The 26,503-nt window shown below is 46.5% G+C and overlaps 1 protein-coding gene across 1 annotated transcript in view; it reads left to right on the top strand.

Moving 5' to 3' along the window:
* The window catches only part of LOC309384791 (uncharacterized protein), a 30,633-nt gene extending 5,876 nt beyond the window's left edge, over positions 1-24,757 (top strand). Inside the window, exons 3-4 of the mRNA XM_081938575.1 lie at positions 9,558-9,687; positions 19,722-24,757. Of these exons, the coding sequence (XP_081794701.1) occupies positions 9,558-9,687; positions 19,722-22,036 (2,445 nt within the window). The 3' untranslated portion in view covers positions 22,037-24,757. The remainder of the gene's footprint in view (positions 1-9,557; positions 9,688-19,721) is intronic.
* The last annotated feature ends 1,746 nt before the right edge of the window (positions 24,758-26,503 follow it).

Here is a 26,503-nt window from a genome sequence, read left to right as displayed (position 1 = left end):
CTTTAAGGAAGATTCTACCTCGGACAATGATTTATTTCATACATGGTATTTAGAACGCTAACATAGTGTGCATGTGCATGCCGGAACCCATAAGATCAGGTGTTGACGGTGCATGCCCAGAGAGAGGCTCTGCATGCCACAGTTGCAGGAGCTGATTGTTTACTGCCTGGACGCCCTTCCTATCACCAATGCAGAGTTTTGTTAGCAGATATATTCTCATTGTGCCCAGAAATATCAGCCTCTACCTAGGATCGAACTCACAGCCTCCTGATTGCGAGATGAGAGACCCACCTATAGGCCATCACACCACTCTATGAGTTCCCCATCTATGCCCTCGTCCAAATCATTGATGAAGATGTTGAAGAGTACTGGGCCAAAAACTGACCCTTCAGGTACTCCTCCTTGGTGGAAGAGTTGAACACCTTCACCCGCTCCGAGGTGAAAAGACCTGATCCCGTTGCTTCTGCCCACCGGCCTTCTGATTCTCAACCACTCACTCTTTATGAACACCAGTTGAGAGCTGTATTGAAAGTTGTGAATCCTAGCAAAGGTGCAGGCCCAATGGGGTGCTGGGGTTAGTGGTAAATAATTCTGTCGATCAATTTGCAGGGGGCCTCAAAAGGATATTTATGCCTCCCACTCGACACCCAAGAAATGTGTCAGGATGCTTTTCATAGACTATAGCTTGGCCTTCAATATCATTCTGCCGAACATCCTTATGAAAAAGCTGACTGACTTGGATTTTCCCTCTTCCATCTGCGACTGGATCACTTATTGCATCACGGTATGGCATGATGGTTTGACAGCTGCGAATAGAAAAACATTACAGAGGGTGGTGAGCACAGCACAAATCATCGTGGGCTGCTCTTTGACACCACTAGGTGAGATCGCTAGGTTCGCTGCCTTTGAAGAGTGAGGAAAGTCCTCCGGGGTGACTCACACCCTGGTCAGCACTTCTTTACCCTCCTACCATCGGGAAGGAGATATAGAAGCATAGCCAGATGCACAAACAGGCCAAAGAACAGTTTTGATCCCTGGGCTGTTAGACTCCTGAATGCGAAATAACATCATAACTAAGTAGTACAATGGACTTGCAGGGCCGGTGCAATGTGTAACATGTTCACACTGGTGTAATGGGACTGGATGTTTGTTCATACTTCCCTCCGTGTAGATGCAGTTCCATTGAGAATTACCATACATTTGATTGGTTGGTCAGCCAGTTACGAATCCATCTGGTGGATGGCCTACAGGTGGATCTCTCATTTCACAATGAGAGAAATGGGTGGAAACTAATCTAGGAGAGAAGCAACTTAGAACTGAGGAGAAATTTCCTGACAGTTAGAACAATTAATCAGTGGAACAGAAATTGCCTCCAGAAGTTGTGAATGTCCCAACACTGGAAGTCTTTAAGAAGATGTTGGATAGCCATTTGTCTGAAACGGTATAGGGTTTCCTGCCTAGGCAGGGGGCTGGACTAGAAGACCTCCAAGGTCCCTTCCAACTCTACTATTGTATTGTATTGCGTTGTATTATTAAAACCATCTTTCCAAGCAACCTCCATGTCTCCAGTGTCTTTTTCCCCACTGGGAGCCGAACCCAGAAGGACATTTCTTCCAACAACCCAAATCAAAGGAGGTAACGCTGTAAGACACAAGAGACAAAACTACAACAGGACATTCATTCTTTCTCTTGGAAATAACTTCCTTACATCTCAAAAAGGGATTCATACAAAAAAGAACCCCAATGAATTTTTGGAATGGGGAAAACATTTTAGAAGAACTTACTTCCCACGAAAGGATTCACGCTGGGGGAGAAACTCTTAGGAATGCAGAGAGAGGTTCAGAAGTGGTAGTGCTGTTATTACCCACAAAGGGATCCACTCAGGAGGGAAACCATATAAAGGCATGGAGTGTGGAAAGACCTTTGCTCAAAGAAGGACTCTTATTACCCACAAAGGGATCCACTCAGGAGGGAAACCATATAAAGGCATGGAGTGGGGAAAGACCTTTGCTCAAAGAAGGACTCTTATTACCCACAAAGGGATCCACTCAGGAGGGAAACCATATAAAGGCATGGAGTGTGGAAAGACCTTTAGTTAAAAAAAAGTAGTCTTATTTCACGTCACCGTTTCTGACAGGATTTGGACCCTTCTGAGACCTTCTGCAATCTGCCCAGCCTTCAAGGCAGCTGCTCTTGAGGGAGGCGAGTTCAAATCCTCCAGAGAGAAATAGTTCTTCCATTCTCCACAAACAGTTCCTGGACGGGAAGGAGAGAAAGAGACGTTGAAGCCTCTGTCTGACAGGGAGACATTGCGAGGGGCCTTTCCGCCTACTCCGAAGCCCATCATCCCCGCCCTCTCCCTTCCCCTCAGACGCGCTCCTCGTTCCCGCCCTTTCTATAATCCTGCCAGTTTGCGCCAAAGCCACCAGGGGGCGACCTCTGCCAAGAGAAGAGAAATCCCCGTGCTTCCCCATTGGCCCACTGGAGGGCTTTCCAGAGGAGGGACGCCACAAACGAATACCGCTCTAGGACGCCGCACTCGCTATCCTTAACCCCTGGAGCTCCGTAGGAGGCGGAGAGGCTGCGGGAGACTCTGACGGGGGAAGAGGCACACGCGGCCCAGGTGAGTTGGGGGCCCTTCCCGGGCAAAGGGAGGCGGAGGAGGGAGAGACCCGCGCCGGCTTCAACCTCGGGTCCCATGCTCCCCAGCCGCTCTCTCTCTGCAGGGGGAAGCGGGGAAAGCGGAGGGGATGCGGGGAGGAGCCCGAGTGGGGACAGCGGAGGGTGAGGAGAGAAGCCGGGCGAGGAGGAGGCAGGATTCGCACCGGGCTCCCCGAGGGCCCCATCCTGTCTCCGGAGGGGGAGAGAAGCGGGGCGGCCTCTCCAGCTGCCTCCTTCCCGGCCCTGCGCTGGGATGAGCCGCTTGGGGTTGGTTGGGTGAAGGTTCTTCAGTGGCTGAATTCCACTTTCCAATTCTTGGCTTTTCTTTTTCCTTCCATCTCAGATGCAGAAACCTGAAATCTTTGCAAGGCAAAAGTTTCTCTTGGGGAGGAAAACAAAGAGCGGAATAACTTGCAGGGATCCGTCCTGGAGCCCCAGAAATTCCCCTGTGAAGGAAAAGGCACCTGGAGACCCACCAGAGTCCTTGGACCCACCTGGAGTTGCTCTGCAGGAGAGAGAAAGGATGGAGACACAACCTTTGGCCAAGGAGGGAAGCGGAAAAGGCCCTTCAGCTGCTCAGCCTGGGAAGGGGGGGAAGTTCTGGACAAGGACTGGGCAGAAGATCCTGGAGGAGGAAACCATCTGCCCTTCCGAAGTTCAGCCCTGGGGTTTCATCCAATACCGGGAGGCTGAAGGTCCCCGAGGACTTTGCAGCCGACTCCATGACATTTGCAGACGATGGCTGAGACCAGAAAAGCACACCAAAGCCCAGATGCTGGACCTGGTGGTTCTGGAGCAGCTCCTGGCTATCCTTCCCCCAGAGATGGAGAGCTGGGTGCGGGAGTGTGGAGCAGAGAGCAGCTCCCAGGCGGTGGCCCTGGCTGAAGGCTTCCTCCTGAGCCAGTCGGAGGAGCAGAAGGTCCAGTTGCAGGTGAGAGACTTTAGGGAGCTCAAAAGGGAATAAAGGATGAGTTTGAATACTTCACCCCTCCTTCCCAAACTTCTCTGCATTCATAAATTGTGATGATGTCCCACCAATTCTTGTAGGAGATTGTTCATTGTTTTCTCACTCAACCTCACCGATGGATATTGGGGGCTTTGAGGTTGTGTTCCGAATATAGGAATCCACTTTCCATTTCATGTGATTTTATTTTGTGTGAAGTACATTAATTCCGCTTCTTTTTTCCTTCCTCCTATTGGAAGTGCTGCACTGTGGAGATCAGCGATCCTGACGGAAAGAAGAATCCATCAAATCCCCCTCAGGAGCTATTTTTCAGGAGGATCCCTTGGATAGATCAAAGTCTGGACACCTCAGGAGGTAATGGAAGATCTTCAAATTACCCATCTGTCTTACTTTAGCTCTCTCTTCTCTTCTATAGAATACCTCCTCCTCTTTTGTTAATTATGCATTTTGAAATTATGTATTCTTTACAGAGAAAAAAAGAATGAAGTTTTCTGGTTTTTCTGACGGAGATCAAACAGCAGTTGAACATCCAAACCAAGTAAGAAAGAGAAAAGTTATTAAATTTGTATTCTCCCTTCAGAAAGTGAACTGGGTGTGCACAATACTCTCTCCTTCTATTTTCCTCTCTTGTTTGGTCTGGATTATTTTTTTGTTCTTCCACAACATTTCTCCCTGTTGCTTGTCACCTTCTTGCCACTTTCTCCTAGCAATGGACCAATTGTTTCCTTAACTTTTTTCTTGTTTTTAACATGTTGGAAGAAGCTTTTTTTGTTAATTTTTACTTTTGTGGCAAGCCTTTCTTCATTGTGAGCCTTAGCTTTCCTCACTTCATCTTTACAGGCTCAGGCTATTTGCTGATATTCTGCCTTAGTTATGTCCTCCTCCTTCCACTTTTTATAAAAGTAAGTATAAAAAGTGGAAGGAGGAGGACATAACTAAGGCAGAATATCAGCAAATAGCCCGAGCCTGTAAAGATGAAGTGAGGAAAGCTAAGGCTCACAATGAAGAAAGGCTTGCCACAAAAGTAAAAATTAACAAAAAAAGCTTCTTCCAACATGTTAAAAACAAGAAAAAAGTTAAGGAAACAATTGGTCCATTGCTAGGAGAAAGTGGCAAGAAGGTGACAAGCAACAGGGAGAAAGCAGAACTATTTAACTCATGTTTTGCATCTATCTTTACACAAAGGGATAAAACAGTCCAACCTATCAAAAGCAGCACCACAAAATTAGGAACACAAATTGAAATAGGGAAGAAAATGGTAAGTGAGCACCTGTCTACCCTAGATGAGTTCAAATCACCAGGACCGGATGGATTACACCCCAGAGTTCTGAAGGAACTAGCAGACGAGATCTCAGAACCACTGAATTATATCTTTCAGAGATCCTGGAACACCGGGGAACTACCAGAGGACTGGAAAAGAGCTGATGTGGTTCCCATCTTCAAAAAAGGGAAAAAATTAGATCCAGGAAACTACAGACCTATCAGCCTAACCTCAATACCAGGAAAGATTCTGGAAAAAATAATCAAGCAACGAATTTGCGAACACCTAGAAGCAAACAAAGTAATAGCCAAAAGCCAACATGGATTTGTCAAAAACAGATCATGCCAGACTAATCTTATTGCATTCTTTGATACTGTGACAAAATTAGTGGACCAGAGGAATGCCGTTGATATAGTTTACTTGGACTTCAGTAAGGCTTTTGATAAGGTAGACCATAACCTACTACTAGATAAAGTAGAAGAATGTGGGTTAGACAGCATCACCACCAGATGGATTGGTAACTGGCTGACCAACCGCACTCAACGTGTAGTTCTCAATGGAACTGCATCTACATGGAGGGAAGTATGCAGTGGAGTACCCCAAGGCTCTGTTTTAGGCCCAGTACTCTTCAACATCTTCATCAATGATTTGGATGAGGGAATAAATGGGGAACTCATCAAATTTGCAGATGATACCAAGCTGGCAGGAATAGCCAACACTCCAGAAGATGGGCTTAAGATACAGAAGGATCTTGACAAACTTGAACATTGGGCACTATCTAATAAAATGAAATTCAATGGTGAAAAGAGTAAGGTTCTACATTTAGGCAACAAAAACGGAATGCACAGGTACAGTATAGGTGATACCTTACTCAGTAGTAGTAACTGTGAAAGGGATCTTGGAGTCCTAGTGGACAACCATTTAAATATGAGCCAGCAGTGTGCAGCAGCTGCCAAAAAAGCCAACACAGTTCTAGGCTGCATCAACAGAGGGATAGAATCAAGATCACGTGAAGTGTTAATACCACTTTATAATGTCTTGGTAAGGCCACACTTGGAATACTGCATTCAGTTCTGGTCGCCACGATGTAAAAAAGATGTGGAGACTCTAGAAAGAGTGCAGAGAAGAGCAACAAAGATGATTAGGGGACTGGAGACTAAAACATATGAAGAACGGTTGCAGGAACTGGGTATGTTTAGCTTAAGAGAAAGAAGGACTAGGGGAGACATGATAGCATTATTCCAATATCTCAGAGGTTGCCACAAAGAAGAGGGAGTCAAACTATTCTCCAAAGCACCTGAGGGTAGAACAAGAAGCAATGGGTGGAAACTAATCAAGGAGAGAAGCAACTTAGAACTGAGGAGAAATTTCCTGACAGTGAGAACAATTAATCAGTGGAACAGCTTGCCTCCAGAAGTTGTGAATGCCCCAACACTGGAAGTCTTTAAGAAGATGTTGGATAGCTATTTGTCTGAAACGGTATAGGGTTTCCTGCCTAGGCAGGGGGTTGGACTAGAAGACCTCCAAGGTCCCTTCCAACTCTACTATTGTATTGTATTGTAACATGGACAACAGAATAGCAGATTCAACCAGCATAGCTTCCTCTGGTTACCTTGTTCATCAATTTTGCATTTACAAGAAGGAATTTTTTTAAATCCTTCAAGAATTAGGAATAAACACATCACAGTGGCAAGAACTGCTAGAGAGCCATTCGTTTTGTCATTCTTTGACTTGGAATTGTGCAGTGCTAATGAAAAATAAATAAATACTCACATTGCCACATTAATATTTTTTATTTATTATTTTTTAAAAAAATTATTTACAAACATGTAAAATACAGACACACAAAACTTAGACGTACACCACATTTACACAATACAATACGAACAGGAGCTTCCTGTTCTTTCTAATAGCAATTGCTAATCAATATCGCTCACCTTATATTGTTTCCCCTTCTATTATATTTCATTTGTATTTCACCATTCCTAACCCTCTTGTCTTATTCCTCTGTCTGCTATATTGGCTGATTACCTCTAGTAAATTTAAACCACTTGGATACATATATATGTGTTAATTCTCCTTAACTATTTTTGGCCTATGTTGTCTTCCTTCATTGATCCTTGTTTCCAATTTATTTTGTCATTCTTTGACTTGAAATTGTGTAGTGCTATTGAAAAATAAATAAATACATTGCCGCATTACTCTTTTTAAAAAGCTTTTATAACTGGTAGTTTAAAAAATAAGCAAATCATATTAAAAATAAAGCAGAATTTTAAAATGGAAAGTGAATGGCCACATAGAGCAGGTAATTACAATACTTTGGGCTACAAAATAATTTCCAATCCTCTAATTTGTTCCTGGATTAGGAGATCAAACATTCCCGCTTTGCAAAGTCTGAGAAATGGCTTTCTCAGGGAACTTTTTCTTCTTTCTTTTCTTCCATTCAGCCAATGGCTCAGACTACTAGATCAATAAATGATAGACAGAGCGATAGATCAGTTGATTCAGATGTGGGGTTACTTTACTGTGAAGCAATGTAAGTTCTGCAGAATCAATCTTCTTGATAAAACTTGCCCGAAATATTTCTTCAGTCAAATAAATTTTCAGAATTGTCCATTTTTTCACCTAAAATTAGGACTTGTGTGAAGCACAGCCACTTAACTTAGTGCATAACTTTGCTTTGGGAATTTGGGAACATTTCAGATAAGGTCTTCTAGTCCAAACTCTTTCTCTTTCCTATAACATTTCAGATAAATGTCTGTCCAATTTCGTCTTAAACATTAAACAGTATTGGAGCATCCACAACTTCTGGAGGCAAGTCATTCCGCTGATGAATTGTTCACACTGTCAGGAAATTTCTCTTCAGTTGTAGGTTAGTTTTCTCCTTGATTGGCTTCTGTTGTGGCCCAGCAGCGGCCGGCTGAGCTGTTGGTGACAGCTCAGACCATTGTGGGACTGCCGTGGAGGATGAGGAAGACTCTAGAGGGTGTTTGGAGTCAGAGCAGGAACTAGAGAGGCCTGTTGGCCACCAGCTGGCATCTGGGTCAGGGAGCAGTGAGGAGGAACAGAAGGAGGTTGTCCCTGATGCGCGTATGCGTAGAATTGATAGGAGAAAGGAACAGCTATGGAGAAGACGTCATAGAAGGAAGTAAGGACAGCTGGCTAAGGGTGTGGCCCTTTCCAAAGAGTTTATAGGTGGAGTGACGGGAGGGGAATCTTTGCAGGAAACAACAGTCCATTATACGAGCTATTGAGAAAGCATTCTGTAAGTTTAATCTTGGGTTCTTGAAGATACCTTTCTAGGCTGCTAGCCAAAGGGTGGCTTTATGTAATTAGCCGTGGCAGACAGCCAAGCCTGTGTCTGCATATTCATTGGAATAATGGGACAGAACAGATTCCATCCATTTTTCTCCCGCCTTCAGGTGCTTTGGAGAATAGTTAGGGCTCCTCTTCTTTGTGGCAGCCTTTAGATATTGCAACACTGCTATTATGTCACTGATAACTAGACATGCCCAATTCCAGCAACCATTCTTTATTTGTTTTAGCCTCCAGGACCCTAATCATTTTGTTTGGTCTTCTTTTTATTCTTTCTAGCGTCTCAAGATCTTTTTTACATCTGACAACCAAAACTGGATGCAATATTCCAGAGCATAGATAGCATTATAAAGTGGTTCTGACACTTCATGTGATCTTGATTCTATCCCTCTCTTAATGCAGCCTATGATTCTGTTGCGTTTTTTTTTTGGCACCTATAGCCTACTGCTGACTCATGTTTAAGTGATTGTCCACTAGGACTCCAAGACCCCTGTTGCACATACTACTGTTGAGCCAGGTATCACCTATTCCCGTGATGGCGAACCTATGGCACAGGTGGCACACAGCCCTCTCTGCGGGCATGCCAACCGTCGCCCCAGCCTAGCTCCACCATGCATGTTCATGCGCCTCTCGCCAGCAGCTGGCTTTCGGTTGTGCCACGCATGTGTGTGGGACACGTGGGGGATGCGTGCGCACATGCATGGGGGCGGGATTCATTTGCGGGTGGGCTCACATTGCATTTTAGGTGTTTGTGTGTGCACACACCCCTCCCCCATGCCCCGTTTTTGGCCTGGAAGGTTTGCTGCAACAACCTGGCATCCGTATGGGGCACGGGGTGCCCTACAAGTCCTCCGCTGCGCCCAGTTTGGGACCTAGAAAATCGCCTGTACCAACCTGGAAGCTATACGGGGTGTGGGAGGGAGGGGTTGCATTTTGGTGTACAATACAATACAATAGTAGAGTTGGAAGGGACCTTGGAGGTCTTCTAGTCCAACCCCCTGCCTAGGCAGGAAACCCTATACCATTCCAGACAAATGGCTATCCAACAAACGTGTAGTGCGTTTGCGCTTTGGCCTCTTGCCAACAAAAAGGTTAGTCATCACTCATCTATTCTATGCCCAAGCATTTGGTTTTTCCTTCCTAAATGTTGATCGTAACATTTCTCACCATTGATTTTCATTTTGTTAGATGGGGCCCAATCTGTCGACCCTTCTATATCTCGAGTTTATCTTCTGGAGTGTTGTTATTCCTGTCAATTTGGTCTTGTCCGCAAATTTGATGAATTCCCCTTCTATCCCCTTGTCCAAATCATTGATGAAGTTCAACAGATCCTCCTGTTCTTTTTTCTGTGTTCAGGGGAGTCTTCTGCCCTTCGAGGAGGTGACTGTGTATTTCTCTGAGGAAGAATGGTCCCAGCTGGATCCTGATCAGAAAGCGCTCTATTTGGAAGTCATGCTTGAAAACCATAGGAATGTGGTTTCTCTGGGTAAGAGTTTTCTAGTCCCTAATCGGGGAGTTCAAGAAGACAGATTATAGTTACTTTTTATTTAAAAATCAATAATCAGATATCGTCTCCTGGAAAGGAAAAGGAAAGTATCTGGCCTTCTGGTACTCCAAGGAAGGAAAGAGTCAATGTCTCTGCTTAGATGCTTTTGGCCCATTTCTTATCTGTATTCTACCATTTCTCTTTGAACTTATCTGTGGAGGCTGAGAAAAAGCGGGTGTGTTTTTAAGTATCCTCTGGAGGTTATGTGAGAAGAATATGTTGTCATTTGTCCTCTGAAACCTCCCCAAATTTTGGGAGAACAGAACTTTTACCTCAGGCCATGGAAGAGCTTTCTCCTAATACAGTTGAAGAGCAAAGGCCTCATGAAGTTGTACTCAGAGCATCCTAGGGTACAGGTAATCCCTGAGTTATGACAGTTCACTTAGTGAGCATTCGAAGCTATGATTCCTCCCCCAACTACTTTATACCCAGTCCCGAAATTACGAATGGTCCATTTTTCGCTATCCGGAGGCTTCAGGGAAGCTCCTGAGGCCTCCGGAGGGCATCCAGGAGGGCGGAGGAGGCTGTTTTCGCTCTCCCTAGGCTCCTAGAAAGCCTCTGGAACCTGGGGAAGGAAAAAAAAAAACCGACCGCAAAAGCAGGGGGGGGGGGCATTGTGTGCATACCATTTTGGGTATGGCACGCCGGCACACAATCCCCCTGTGCTCCCCCCGCTTTTGACATAGCAACCAAAAAAGGTGTGCCATCACTGGGATAGGTGTTCTCCACGCACATTGCATTAATTCCGTGAAAATCCCCCCAAATCCTCATCCCCCCATCTTCTCTTTAATTAGCACAGGGCCTGCTATTTTGGCATTTGCAGGTTGAATGAAACTCCTGGCTAGGTTGGCATTAAGGTATTTCCTCAGTTTGGCCATTTCCCTTGGGGTCATGGAATACATCTTTGGCTCTGGAAGTTTAGCTCCTGGCTCGAACTCGATCACGCAGTCAGTTGGGCGAAGAGCAGGGAGGACATTGCAGTCTTCGTCACTAAACACGTTGGCCAGGTCCTGGTACTCTCTGGGGACCTGGGGCTTTTCGCCCGTTGGCAGCTATTTGGTGGTAAGGGGCTGATGCCTATCTTTATTTTCTGTTAGCTGTCTTCCCATGTGATGATTGGGCCCCACATGTCTAGCAAGCACGTCCCCTTCTGAGAGAGGGGCGGTCTAGAAATTGAATAAAGTTAAGTTAAGTTAATATAATACAATACAATAGTAGAGTTGGAAGGGACCTTGGAGGTCTTCTAGTCCAACCCCCTGCCTAGGCAGGAAACCCTATACCGTTCCAGACAAATGGCTATCCAACATTTTCTTAAAGACTTCCAGTGTTGGGGCATTCACAACTTCTGGAGGCAAATTCTGTTCCACTGATTAATTGTTCTAACTGTCAGGAAGTTTCTCCTCAGTTCTAAGTTGCTTCTCTCCTTGTTTAGTTTCCACCCATTGCTTCTTGTTCTGTCCACAGGTGCCTTGGAGAATAGCTTGACTCCCTCTTCTTTGTGGCAACCCCTGAGATATTGCCACAAAGAAGAGGGAGTCAAGCTATGACCGATTTTATGACCGATTATATGACCGATTCAGTTTTCTTGGGGGCTACTACAAATCAGCTGAGCTCTCGGTTACGTCCCATTTCCAGTCTAATGAGTTTGGTGGCTAGCAGAGTCCCATCTACATGCTCGAAGCATATGGGGTGAACTAGGGGCCTCGTCTTTGTTCCTAGTTGCTTGATGATCGGGAGACTGATCAGACACCTGGTTCAACTGGTGTCTATCATGGCCTCAACGTCACCTTGTACCTCGGTTTCTGGCACTACTAGTCTGATTTTGAGAGCAAAGGGGAGAATGGCTTCACTTACCATTGCGTTGTCTTCAGCGCTGCTTCTGTTGGCGGCCCTGGGAGGAGGGTCTCTGGCTGGAGGTTTCTCGCCTTCGTCTGCGGGAGGAGGAACCGCTTTCCCCATGTTGCTGAGGGTAGCCGGGGCTGAAGAACAGGGGTGGGAGCTAGGCACTCAGATGCCTGGTGTCCCAGTTGGCCATATCTGAAGCACCTTACCATTCTTGCAGGCTTGGAAGGTGCCGGCTGGGCTACCTTTGCCAGGGCTCAGTGCCCTAGGACTCTCCTGGCCAATCTCTCCTGAGTGGGCTTCAGATGGGGGTTGATTTCTCGATCCATTGTCACAACTATGGTATAGTAATCCTGCAGTCGGTCTGGTACCCCCCTGATGTCACAAGCCTTTCTAAGTTCTGGGTCTGTGGATTCCTTAAAATACTGAACGAGGAGTGATTCAGGCCAGTGCCTAAGTTTCTCAGCTATTCTCCAGAACTCCCAGGAAAGCAGCCTGTCTGCTTCATAGTCTTGATTTGTGCGTCAGTCTCCTGCCGACGGTCTGTGTCGTCAAATCTGCCCCAGAGCAATTGGATGAACTCATCAGCATTGGCGGCAACCTCATCATGTAGCTGGGCTGTCCATTCTGCATCTTTCCCTTTGTTCACCCCATCACCGATGGCTGAGATCAAGTCATGGGCAGTTTGGTACTGGTCTCCATAATGGTCGATGTAAGCCCAGTGTCAGGTTTCAAATAATGCATCCGTCATAAAATGAACTCGGAGGCATTCCGTTTCCTCAAAGAACAAATTTGTTTAGATACACCATCTTGCCCTAGCGGAAAGCCAGTACTAAAAATTCCTGGGCTTTCCACGTCACTATAAATAGGATTTTCTCAATTTTTCAAAACAATATGTCAGATTGTCCAACTGGGATGAGAACTGGTTGCTTGGCGCCTTCCTCTGACCAGCCAGCTGTTGGAACATGGCTGGCTCATTGGCCAGTTCTGTTGTTTGGCTGAAACTCCATCCAGCTCTCCCCCCTTTCAGCTCCCAATGTGTCAAACTCAATTCATATGAATAACCTGGATACAACCAAACCCACAATCTAACCAAATTCAGGCTCGACACCCAGATCCAATTGAGGAAACATGCCAACTTCCCCAGGGTTCCGTCAAAAGTTGCCATGAACCTCGGTGGCAGTGCGGTAGTGGGTGCGGTTGGTGGAGCCGGTGGCGGAACTGCAGGGGTTGCGGCCGGCAGAGCCGATGCTGGCTGCAGTGTTGCTGCCGGCAACCACTAGCACTGCATCCACCCCCGCCCAGGGTTGAAAATCCAGCAAGGGGGAATCAGTTCGGCTGGTGGCAGCATGAAGACTGGCTGACGAGAGGGTGTGGCTGGTTTTGCCAAGCCCGACAGCTCCGGTTGCTGCTGCAGGAGCTAACACTTTGGTGTATTGGACCTGCTGAGGGAGGCAGGGTCGTACTTCATTCCAGGCGGAGTGAAAATACGCCATCATCACACTGGGAAGGTGAAGGTAGGCTGAGCCAGAATCCATCTGCTCCATCTTCCCTGAGTATTCACACTGCCTGAGTGAGGGGTTGCCTCTTGGGGCTCAGGACCCCGGACAGCAGCCCGGCATTCGGGGAACTGGTTAAAGTTTTTAAAGGAGATTTGGGTTAATAGCATTCCAAGTACCCAGAAGTCCATCACATGGCCCGTTCATTTCACCATGCCCACTGGAAAGAAAAAACCCCTGGAAAGTGAACTGGAGTCACTCTCATCAAGTTGCAGGCCGAGCGTCCTTGACTCCTAGAAAAAGGAATGATGTTGTTAAGTAAGTAACACTCCCCGTTAGGAGAGCGAGTATGCAGAGAAGCGTAATGAGAGTGATATGGAATAACACGCACAAACCAGCATACAGAGACACTGAATAGTATAAAATATAGCAGTTTACTATGTAGAAATATATAGGTATTCAGAGTCCGGTTAACAGTCCAAGTCATACACGGTTTAGTTAATTCAGTTATCAAATAGTCATTCTAACACACAAAATATAGCTAACAGTTGCAAATCACAATACCTCGCAATACACTGATCAGCTTCTAACAAAAGAGAGAGCTAATAGCCATTTTGGCTTCCTCTTATGGCTGCTTGAGGTAATAAACCAATTACATCTCTTAAGCATTTAAAGTAACAGTAAAGTAATCATAGCTTATATACATTGCCAAGCCAAGCTTAGAATTACATCCCTAACATTCTCCCCTCTTGGGTTGTCAATGTATTTACACACAACTTCACATTCTCAATCCATAAACATCACAACATTTTTTTATATTTGACCGTACTTTGAGCTTTGGTAAAATGATCAGCAACATTCTCTTCAGACATACAATATTCTAGTGTAATCATTTTACAACTAACACTTTGCCGTACATTCATATATCTTAAGTCAGTGTGCTTTGTCCTTGTCTTTACCGCAATATTTGTTGCCATCTGGATCGCTGCTTGGTTGTCCTCGTATACAACAATAGGCTCACGAACATTAATTCCCATATCTATCAGTAGTTGCTTGTAACAAATTAAATCGGTACATAACAAAGATAAACATGAAAATTCAGCCTTCATTGTTGATAAACTTATATGCTTTTGACGAATAGACCGCCATCCAACCAATGCTTTTCCCAAGAATATCGCGATACCTGATGTAGATTTACGCGTGGAAACTTCAGTTGCAAAACTTGCATCAGCGTATGCGGTTAATATCAGCTCATCCTTAGGCTCTAAGTATAGTGTATAGTGTATTGTCTGTTTCAGATACCTTAATGCACGTTTTGCTACTTGCCAATGCCATTCAGTGGGTTCGGCATTAAATCTTGCCAATTGATTAACGCTATATGAAATATCTGGTCTAGACCAATTGCTAAGATAAGGTAAACTACCATTTAGGGATTGATACATATTCTTATCAAAAACTGGGCTTTTGTTATCATCACTGCCAAATTCCTGACTCATAGGAGTTTTTACAGATTTACACAGTTCCATATTGTAATTCCTAAGTAACTGATTGATCTTATCAGCCTGTGATATTTTATATCCTCCCCTAGTCTTATCTATCTTCAATCCAAGATATTTCTCTATTTCACCAAGATGTTTTATTTTAAGCATTTAAAGTAACAGTAAAGTAATCATAGCTTATATACATTTATTTTATTTTATTTTATATTTAATGCTTCTAGACCGCCCCCTCTCCCGAAAGGGACTCGGGGCGGTGTACAGTCCATGCAAAATATATCAAAATACAATAAAAAGTTGAATATGTACAGTTGGTATGGAGGAGGTTAAAAATGTAATTAAAAGAACTGTACAAAGCTAGTATAAATATAAGTTTTTAAACCCCTAAAACAGACACAATAAATTAAAAACAATACCCCTAAAATAACCTGTTAATAGTATATTTGCCAGGAGGGACAGTTGTAATTATGCCAGGCCTGCTAATCGGAACAGGTGAGTCTTCAATTTTTGCCGGAAGGAGCGGAGGTCAGTAGTGGTTCTAATGTCGGGGGGGAGGTCATTCCAGAGGGTTGGGCCCATCACAGAGAAGGCCCTACTCCTTGGTGTCGCCCGTTGGCATTGCCTAGTGGACGGCACCAGGAGAAGTCCCTCTCTGTGTGAGCGAATTGGCCGCAGGGATGTATGTGGGAGGATGCGATCCCGCAAGTAACTAGGTCCCGTGCCATGGAGCGCTTTAAAGATGGTAATCAGCACCTTGAAACGCACCCGAAAAACCACAGGTAGCCAGTGCAGCTCGCGCAGGAGAGGTGTTACGTGGGAGTACCTCGTACTCCCCATCACAGCCCGCGCGGCTGCGTTCTGAACTAACTGCAGTCTCCGGGCGCGTCCCAAGGGCAGCCCCATGTAGAGAGCGTTGCAGTAATCCAGGCGGGACGTCACCAGCGCATGAGTGACCGTGCGTAGGGCATCCCGGTCCAGTAGGGGGCGCAATTGGCGCACCAGGCGAACCTGGTGGAACGCCCCCCTTGCCACGGCTGCCACATGGTCATCCATTGACAGCCGGGCATCAAGGAGGACGCCCAAATTGCGCGCCCGTTCCACAGGGGGCGATTGTTCGCCCCCTATGGCCAGCGATGGAATCAGCTGGCTGAACCGAGGTGCCGGTAGCCACAGCCACTCAGTCTTGGAGGGGTTGAGTTTAAGTCTGTTGTCCCCCATCCAGACCCCGACGGCTTCCAAACACCGGGACATCACTTCGACAGCCTCATTGGGGTGGTTTGGGGTTGAAATATACAGCTGAGTATCATCAGCGTAGAGGTGATACTCAACCTCAAAACCACGGATGATCTCACCCAGTGGCTTCACATATGTGTTGAACAGGAGAGGCGAGAGGACCGACCCCTGTGGCACTCCACAAGTGAGTGGCCTCGGGGTCGACCTCTGTCCCCCTGTCAACACACATTGCTTCCGGTCGGAGAGGTAGGAGCCGAACCACCGCAGAACGGTACCTCCGACTCCCATCCCCTCCAACCGGCGCAATAGGATACCATGGTCGATGGTATCAAAAGCCGCCGAGAGGTCTAATAGGACCAGGATAGAGGAACAACCTCTATCTCTGGCCCTCCAGAGATCATCGACCAATGCGACCAAGGCTGTCTCTGTGCTGTGCCCGGGTCGGAAGCCGGACTGGCGTGAGTCTAGATAATCGGATTCGTCAAGGTGTCGTGGAAACTGCTGCGCCACCACATTCTCGACAACCTTCGCTAGAAAGGGAAGGTTGGAGACTGGACGATAATTAGCTAGCTCCGTTGGGTCAAGTGAAGGCCTCTTAAGCAAGGGCCTCACCACCGCCTCCTTCAAGGCGGTTGGTAAGGATCCCTCACCCAATGAGGCATTCACCAGGCCCAGAAGCCAGCCTCGGGTCACCTCCCAAGATGCCAGTACCAACCAGGAGGGACACGGGTCCATTAAACATGTGGTGGGTCGCAGCCGTCCACGCAACCTATCCAAATCCTCGGGGGCAACAGAATCAAACTCCTCCCAGGATGGTCTCACAAGACTCGCTGTTGGCGGCCCGTCCGGTCCACTGAGGGGGGCCCATCCGCTCCGGATCTGAGCGACTTTGTCCTGCAGATATTCCCCAAACTCCTCTGCTCTGCCCTGCAAGGGTGCCCCCTGCGTCCTCTGTGACAAGAGGGAGCGGGTCACCCTAAACAGGGCGGCAGGGCGGTTATCCGCGGATGCAATAAGAGCGGCGCAATATCTACGTTTGGCCGCCCTTAATGCCACAAGGTAGGTCCGTAAATAGGCTCTTACCTGTGTTCGATCAGATTCGGAGCGTGAGGACCTCCACCTGCTCTCTAGACGTCTCCTATGGCGCTTCATCACCCTCAGCTCCTCGGTATACCAAGGAGCCCGGGTGGGTCGCTGCCGCAGGAGAGGTCGCAAAGGCGCAACCCGGTCCAAGGCCCCAGCCGCTGCCCTATTCCAGGCAGCCGCTAGCTCCTCCGACCGAGCGCGGGTCAGGGCTACAGGTAATGGCCCAAGCTCCGTCTGGAACCTATCCGGCTCCATCAGGTGCTTGGGGCGGTACCAGCTTGGACCGTCCGGTCCCGCCTCCTCGCGGTGGGGGGTAGCGCCAGGGAAGTCCAGCCAGAGACATGAGTGATCTGACCATGATAGGGGTGTAACAACTAAGTCCCCTATACCCAGATCACTCGTCCACTGCTCAGATACAAAAACAAGGTCCAATGTGTGGCCGCCCTCGTGTGTGGGGCCCTGAATTAATTGGGTCAGGCCCATGGCTGTCATGGAAGCCATGAACTCCCGAGCCACCTCAGATGCTGCTCCCATCGACGGCAGGTTGAAATCCCCCATAACCACAAGCTTGGGGATCTCAACCGCCGTCTCCGAGATCAGCTCGAGGAGCTCGGGCAGGGCCGCTGATGTATAGCGAGGAGCCAAGTATACAATCAGCAAACCCAACTGCCTCCCTGGGCCCCATTTCACACCAAGGGACTCACACCTGGATATCTGAGGAACAGTGAACTCCCTCGGCTCTAGACCTTCCCGTATAACTACTGCCACCCCACCACCCTTACCCAGGGCCCGAGGCTGATGGAATGCACGGAAACCCGGTGGGCACATTTCCACGAGGGGTAAACCACCCTCGTGGCCCAACCAGGTCTCCGTTATCCCTGCAAGGTCCAGCTCCCCCTCAGAGATCAACTCATTAATGAGGGGGGCCTTGTTGGTTACGGACCTTGCATTGCAAAGCATCAGCCGCAGGCCCCGGCTCTGTAGTTCCTGGCCACCTAGGTTGCGGGGGTTGGTACAAACGACCGGGCGTAGCCAGCAGCCACGGTCTCCCAACCGACCTTGTGATCTTCTCTTGTCCTCGCATCCCCCCCTCCCCGCGACCGTTGTAATCAGACAACCCTCTGTTGGAATAACTTGTTCCTTCTCCCCCCCCCCCCGACTCCGCTCACTTCCTTCCCGGACTCACCTGTCCGTCTGGCACTGGCACTGGCTCCTCTCCCGGCCTGGTTATCCCACCCCCCCTCCCTGGAACCCCTTAATAGCAATAAAAAACATTTAGATAAAAAGCCCCTCAGCCTCCGTTTCTTCCACCTCTCGGGGTTCGCAAACCCGTCATCAAGGCAGGCCCTTGAAAGAGCCAAGGGCCATACCTGCGAGAGGGGCCTCCCGCAGGCAGAGCAGGTCTGACCTCGAATAAATAGTTGGTTAAAAACCCAATGGGATCAGGGTGCTAATAAAAAGTTGATAAAAAGTTGATAGAAGTTGATAGATGATGAGTCGGGGTCTTAAAGGGAGGAAGGAGATGTTAAAGTACTTAAATGGAGAAGAAGGGGGTGGGAATGATCGAATATCCCTTGGTTACATAGAATGACAAAGATGACCACAAGGTGAGAGATTATTCAAGGTGTTCCATGGCAAAGATGACCCAAAGGTGGGAGACTGTTCACACTGGTTCAAGATGGTTCCAAAGGCTCCCACCCAGCATTCTAGGGTTCTCCAAAAATGCAGGGTGAAGTTTAGGGTAGAACTCTCTAGAAATTTACCAAACTTCCCAAAGGTCCACAGAGACTTATAGTGAGCATTTGGCGCCCCCCTGCTGGCGTCGACAAGGCCCGGGGGGGGGGGCATAGGGGCATTGGGAGCAGCCAGGATATGATGGAAAAAAAAACGGCAGGAGTCCAGGCAATGGCGACCTTTCTTTCCCTCACCCGCCGCCATAGCCGCCTCCAATTAGTCTCTCCCGGCTAACTCACCGCCTCCTAGCCATGTCTTGTTCTCCTCCCCAGTCTTTTGTTCTTCTGATCTTATTATCAAGGTCTTTTCGCCGCCAGCAGCAATGCAAACCTCGTATCTTGCGCCTCACACCCCTCTGTCCTGTTTTGTTGTTCTCCTCCCCGGTGCCTTGTTGTTCATGCCAGTGTCTTTCACCGTTCGCACCAGCGCAACCCGCAGTCCACAACGCGCTCCGCTGCAGTCCGCTCCGTGCCGCTGTTGCCGCTGTTGCCGCCATTACAGCCCAGCCTTCTCCTCACTCAAATAGCCTTCCTTCCTTTTCCGCGTTCTCCGCCGAACGCCAAACTCCCCCGACCACCCTGGCAGCCCGAAACGGGCTCAAAACAAGCCAGGGTGGACGGGCTATCAGACTCTCGGGCCTCCGATGACATGAGACCCGGTAGCAGTCCTTAACCCATCGGGAGCTCCGTAGCGTTTTTCGGAGCTCAGGAGGCGACCGCAATCACCAGAAGCTCCTCCTCTTCCAAGCCAAGCCTGGGGTTACATTCCTAACAGATGTTATGGCTAATTCTCCACGGACTGCTTGTAAACCCTCCCCTCCCATTTTCCCAGGCACTAAATGTGGCAGCCCTGAAGCTGCAAAGAAAAAGATGGCTTCCAGGACTGACTTAAATTTTCTAGATCTTTTCAAAGATTTCATGAATCATGAATATAGAAATCACCACGTCTATGTGACACCACTGTAGACATGCAAAATAAACATAATGGAATTTTGGAAAAATTCAGAAGAATTTTTTTTCACTTTCTACAGTTTGATCTTTTTCTCTAACTTTGTTATCATTTTCATTTCTCTTTTGCTTTGAAGGTAATAATGGGGACGAGAATCAAGATTCCTGTGAACTGTTCCAAATGATCAATGCTAAAGATGGAACAGAGACATTTGGAATTCGAATGGAATTTAAAAGCCATGAGAGAAACCAGTCAAATAATTGGAATCATGAAAGATCAGCTTATACTGATGCTCCGATGCAAGACTTTCTTACCCAAGAAGAGAAAATAAGGAAAAAATGTATTGGGAAAAGGGTGAAGCTACTCAAAGATAAATTACATGTAAGCGAACACTATTTAACCCAAAACAAAGGAGAAGATGCTATAAGACACAATGGAAAAAATTACAATGGGACATTCATTCATCCTCTTGGAAATAACTTCCTTACATCTCAAAAACCGAATCGCAAGAAAAAGGACCCTTATAAATGTTTAGAATCTAGAAAACATTTTAGAGCAGGCAAGCAACTTACTTCCCATGAAAGGACTCACACAGGGGAGGAGCTATACAAATGCAGAGAGTATGGTAACAGGTTCAGAAGTGGTAGTAATCTTATCACCCATAAAAGGATCCACTCAGGAGATAAACCATATAAATGCATGGAGTGTGGGAAAACCTTTACTCGTAGCTATGGACTTAGAAGCCACAAAAGGATCCACACAGGGGAAAAACCATTTAAATGCATGGAGTGTGGAAAGACCTTTGCTTTGAGCAGTAGTCTTAGAAGCCACAAAAGGATCCACACAGGGGAAAAGCCACTTAAATGCATGGAGTGTGGTAAAACCTTTACTCGTAGCAATGGACTTAGAAGCCACAAAAGGATCCACACAGGGGAAAAGCCACTTAAATGCATGGAGTGTGGTAAAACCTTTACTCGTAGGAATGGACTTAGAAGCCACAAAAGGATCCACACAGGGGAAAAGCCATTTAAATGCATGGAGTGTGGAAAGACCTTTGCTTTGAGCTGTACACTTAGAATCCACAAAATGATCCACACAGGAGAAAAACCATATAAATGCATGGAGTGTGGAAAGACCTTTGCTTTGAGTAGTAGACTTAAACGCCACAAAAGTATCCACGCAGCAGAAAAGCCATTTAAATGCATGGAGTGTGGAAAGACCTTTGCTCTGAGCAGTAGACTTAGAAGCCACGAAAGGTTCCACACAGGGGAAAAGCCATTCAAATGCATGGAGTGTGGAAAGACCTTTGCTCAGCGTGGTCATCTTATTTCCCATAACATGATCCACACAGGGGAGAAACCATTTAAATGCATGGAGTGTGGGAAAACCTTTACTCGTAGCAATGAACTTAGGTACCACAAAATGATCCACGCAGGGGAAAAGCCATTTAAATGCATGGAGTGTGGAAAGACCTTTGCTCTGAGCAGTAGACTTAGAAGCCACAAAAGGATCCACACAGGGGAAAAGCCATTTAAATGCATGGAGTGTGGAAAGACCTTTGCTCTGAGCACTAGACTTAGAAGCCACAAAAGGATCCACACAGAGGAAAAGCCATTTAAATGCATGGAGTGTGGAAAGACCTTTGCTCAGCGTGGTCATCTTATTTCCCATAACATGATCCACACAGGGGAGAAACCATTTAAATGCATGGAGTGTGGGAAAACCTTTGCTCGTAGCAATGCACTTAGGTACCACAAAATGATCCATGCAGAGGAAAAGCCATTTAAATGCATGGAGTGTGGAAAGACCTTTGCTCATCCTAGTCATCTTATTTCCCATAAGATGATCCACACAGGGGAGAAACCATTTAAATGCATGGAGTGTGGGAAAACCTTTACTCGTAGCAATGGACTTAGGTACCACAAAATGATCCACGCAGGGGAAAAGCCATTTAAATGCATGGAGTGTGGAAAGACCTTTGCTCTGAGCAGTAGACTTAGAAGCCACAAAAGGATCCACACAGGGGAAAAGCCATTTAAATGCATGGAGTGTGGAAAGACCTTTGCTCTGAGCACTAGACTTAGAAGCCACGAAAGGATCCACACAGAGGAAAAGCCATTTAAATGCATGGAGTGTGGAAAGACCTTTGCTCAGCGTGGTCATCTTATTTCCCATAACATGATCCACACAGGGGAGAAACCATTTAAATGCATGGAGTGTGGAAAGACCTTTGCTCGTAGCAATGGACTTAGGTACCACAAAATGATCCACACAGGGGAAATGCCATTTAAATGCATGGAGTGTGGAAAGACCTTTCCTCTGAGCTGTAGACTTAGACGCCACAAAAGGATCCACACTGGAGAGAAGCCATATAAATGCATGGAATATGGAAAGAGCTTTGCTCAGAATAGTAATCTTACTTCTCGTAAATGGATGGGAGAAAGTATATAGCAATAGCAATTCCACTTCAGATTTATCTACCACTCCACAAAACTTTATAGCAATATTTGAGTAGTTTACAAAGTCAGCATATTGTCCCAAGAAATCTGGGTCCTCATTATAGGCTAAATCAATCATGAGCTGTTGGTAATTTGCTTGTACTGCTGCATTCTAACTTCTGACCCACCATGTCTATAGATTTTTATGTGTACAGATATTGTGCCTTTCTGATCTATATGAAACAAGGATGAATCCAACAAAGTGAAATTTAATGTGTAGAAAAGTAAGATTTTACACCTGGGCAGAAAAACAGACTACATGGAATCTGGCTAAAAATAGTAACACTTAGAGGGACCTTGGGAGTCTGAATGGGTGATCACTTGAACATTAGTTATCTGTGTGCATCAGCAGCCAAAAAAGTTAATACAATGTTTGGTTGTATAAACAGAAGCATAGAATCAAATTCACATGAAATATTAGTACCATTTTATAAAGCCTTAGCAAAACCACACTTGGAATACTTCATCCAGTTTTGGACATTACATTACAAAAAAGATGTTTAGGCTTTGGAAAAAGTGTAAAGAAGAGCAGCTAAGAGGATCAAAGATCTAAAGACAAAAACATACAAAGAATTGTTGGAGGATTTTGGTTTGGCTAGTCTAGAGAAAAAGATGGGAGTAGGAGTGACATAATAGCAGTATTCCAGTACTTGAGAGGCTTCCACAAAGTAGAAGGAGGTCAATTTATTTTTCAAAGCATCAGAGGACAGGACAAGAAGCAATGCAGATGAACTAAGCAACCTGGAATTAACAAGAATCTTCCTTACAGTGAGGACCATCAACCAGTGGAACAGTTTGCCTTCAGACATTGTGGGTGCTTCATCACTGGATGTTTTTAACAGACTGGATAGTCACTTTTCTGAAATGGTCATAGGAGAGTGTTAGCAAACCTTTTTGGCACCAAGTGCTGAAACCAGAATGCACGTATATGTGCTGGAAACCAGAAGGGGCAACTGCTCTTCTGTGTTCCAATGCCCACATGCACTCTGGCTATCTGGAATTCACGTACAGGAGCATCGGAAACCGGAAAAGCAGCTGCCCAGTGCACATGTGCAAGCCGGCCAGCTGATCTCTGCATGTGTATGCATGCCAGAAAGTGGAAGAGCAGCTGCCTGGTGTGCATGCATGTGCCAGCCCCCTGGCCTTCCGCTTTCTGGAGCCCACACCCACACCCATGCAAAGACCAGTTGGCTAGTATGTCAGGCCTGTAGTTATGTTCTTTTTAGGATCTTTGGCCTGCCACACTTTTTATTAATTTCCTATGCTGTTTCAATAGTGTAGTAGTTGGGAGGGGGGAATAGAAAGGAGTAGGATTGTAGAATGTATTGTTGACATTCTTTTATAGAAGCTCAAGGTCATCTTTTGTCTCCGCACCTCGACACGTGACCGGAAGCAGAGGGGTGTAGATGCCAGCGTCGAAGATGATGATAGGAACATGTGATGGATTTGGGGGTGTGGGGATAGATCATGAACTTTCAACTGGGTGGAATTCCAAGGGAAAAATCAGAGTTGGAATTCCATAGCCGTGCTAACTTGCCTGTTATGAATAAATGGGAACTTTAAGGAAGATTCTGCCTCGGACTATGATTTATTTCATACATGGTATTTAGAACGCTAACATAGTGTGCATGTGCATGCCGGAACCCATAAGATCAGGAGTTGACGGTGCATGCCCAGAGAGAGGCTCTGCATGCCACAGTTAGAGGAGCTGATTGTTTACTGGCTGGGCGCCCTTCCTATCACCAATGCAGAGTTTTGTTCAGCAGATATATTCTCATTGTGCCCAGAGAGAAATATCAGCCTCTACCTAGGATCGAACTCACAGACTCCTGATTGCGAGATGAGAGATCCACCTATAGGCCATCACACCACTCTATGAGTTCCCCATCTATGCACTCGCCCAAATCATTGATGAAGATGTTGAAGAGCACCGGGCCGAAAACTGACCTTTGGGGTACTCCTCCTTGGTGGAAGAGTTGAACACCTTCACCTGCTCCGAGGTGAAAAGACCAGATCCCGTTGCTTCTGCCCACCGGCCTTCTGATTCTCAACCACTCACTCTTTATGAACACCAAGTGAGAGCTGTATTGAAGGTTGTGAATCCTAGCAAAGGTGCAGGCCCAATGGGGTGCTGGGGTTAGTGGTAAATAATTCTGTCGATCAATTAGCAGGGGGCCTCACAAGGATATTTATGCCTCCCACTCGACACCCAAGAAATGTGTCAGGATGCTTTTCATAGACTATAGCTTGGCCTTCAATATCATTCTGCCGAACATCCTTATCAAAAAGCTGACTGACTTGGATTTTCCCTCTTCCATCTGCGACTGGGTCACTTATTGTATCATGGTATGGCATGATGGTTTGACAGCTGCGAATAAAAAAACATTACAGAGGGTGGTGAGCACAACACAAAACATTGTGGGCTGCTCCTTAACACTAGGTGAGATCGCTAGGCTCGCTGCCTTTTTAGAGAGAGGAAAGTCCTCAGGGGTGACTCACACCCTGGTCAGCACTTGTTTACCCTCCTAACATTGGGAAGGAGATATAGAAGCAAAGCCAGATGCACAAACAGGCCAAAGAACAGTTTTGATCCCTGGGCTGTTAGACTCCTGAATGCGAAATAACATCATAAGTTTAAATGGACTTGCAGGGCCGGCGAAATGTGTAGGTAGCGGCTGAAATTTCTCTCTGGGCACAATGAGAATATATCTGCTGAACAAAACTCTGCCTTGGTGATAGGAAGGGCGTCCAGCCAGTAGCCAATCAGCTAGCCAACTTTTCAGCTGCATACACATGCAAAGATCAGCTGGCCGGCTTGCACCTGGGCATAGTGCAGCCACTCTTCTGGTTTCCGACGCTCCTGCACGTGAATTCCAGATAGCCAGAGTGCATGTGGGCACTGGAGCACAGAAGAGCAGTTACTCTTCTGGTTTCCAGCACATATATGTGCATCCTGGTTCCAGCACTTGGTGCCAAAAAGATTTGCTAACACTTTCCTATGACCATTTCAGAAAAGTGACTATCCAGTCTCTGAAAAACATCCAGTGATGAAGCACCCACAATGTCTGAAGGCAAACTGTTCCACTGGTTGATTGTCCTCACTGTAAGGGAGATTCTTGTTAATTCCAGGTTGCTTAGTTCATCTGCATTGCTTCTTGTCCTGTCCGCTGATGCTTTGAAAAATAAATTGACCCCCTTCTACTTTGTAATGGTTTTAATGGACAGGATCACATGGCTTGAGTCCTGAACAGAAAAGGTGATCACATGCTTCAATGTTGGTGGAGAAGGAGAGAGGCGGGGCTGAGATGCTGAGTCCCTGGTTTTATGCCCTCTCTGGCCTTTGATCTTGAGCTTGTCTTCTGATTGGTTGTCAGACTACCATGGGGCCATGCAGAGGCAACTGTCTAGGCTGCGTTTTGAATCCAGGTTTGGTTGAGTTCTCAGATGCCATGTGGGGAGTTGTGTAAAGGTTGATCCTAGCATGCCTTGATTCCATCACCTGGAGCTAAAAGGGGGAACCCGGAGTCAAGCCATGTGGTCCTGTCCACCATTAAAGTAAGGTTCTACATTTAGGCAACAAAAACGGAATGCACAGGTACAGTATAGGTGGTACCTTGCTCAGTAGTAGTAACTGTGAAAGGGATCTTGGAGTCCTAGTGGACAACCATTTAAATATGAGCCAGCAGTGTGCAGCAGCTGCCAAAAAAGCCAACACAGTTCTAGGCTGCATCAACAGAGGGATAGAATCCAGATCACGTGAAATGTTAATACCACTTTAAAATGCCTTGGTAAGGCCACACTAGGAATACTGCATTCAGTTCTGGTCGCCACGATGTAAAAAAGATGTGGAGACTCTAGAAAGAGTGCAGAGAAGAGCAACAAAGAGGATTAGGGGACTGGAGACTAAAACATGAAGAAGGGTTGCAGGAACTGGGTATGTTTAGCTTAAGAGAAAGAAGGATTAGGGGAGACATGATAGCAGTGTTCCAATATCTCAGGGGTTGCCACAAAGAAGAGGGAGTCAAACTATTTTCCAAGGCACCTGAGGACAGAACAAGAAGCAATGAGTGGAAACTAATCCAGGAGAGAAGCAACTTAGAACTGAGGAGAAATTTCCTGACAGTTAGAACAATTAATCAGTGGAACAGAAGTTGCCTCCAAAGGTTGTGAATGCCCCAACACTGGAAGTCTTTAAGAAGATGTTGGATAGCCATTTGTCTGAAACGGTATATAGGGTTTCCTGCCTAGGCAGGGGGTTGGACTAGAAGACCTCCAAGGTCCCTTCCAACTCTACTATTGTATTGTATTGTATTGTATTGTATTATTAAAACCATCTTTCAAAGCAACCTCCATGTCTCCAGTGTCTTTTTCCCCACTGGGAGCCGAACCCAGAAGGACATTTCCTCCAACAACCCAAATC

This window comes from Natrix helvetica (assembly GCF_964273705.1).
Source record: "Natrix helvetica genome assembly, chromosome: 1".
Classification (NCBI taxonomy): domain Eukaryota; kingdom Metazoa; phylum Chordata; class Lepidosauria; order Squamata; family Natricidae; genus Natrix; species Natrix helvetica.
The sequence above is the reverse complement of the archived record's forward strand: the minus strand, read 5'-3'. Positions and strand labels throughout refer to the sequence as shown.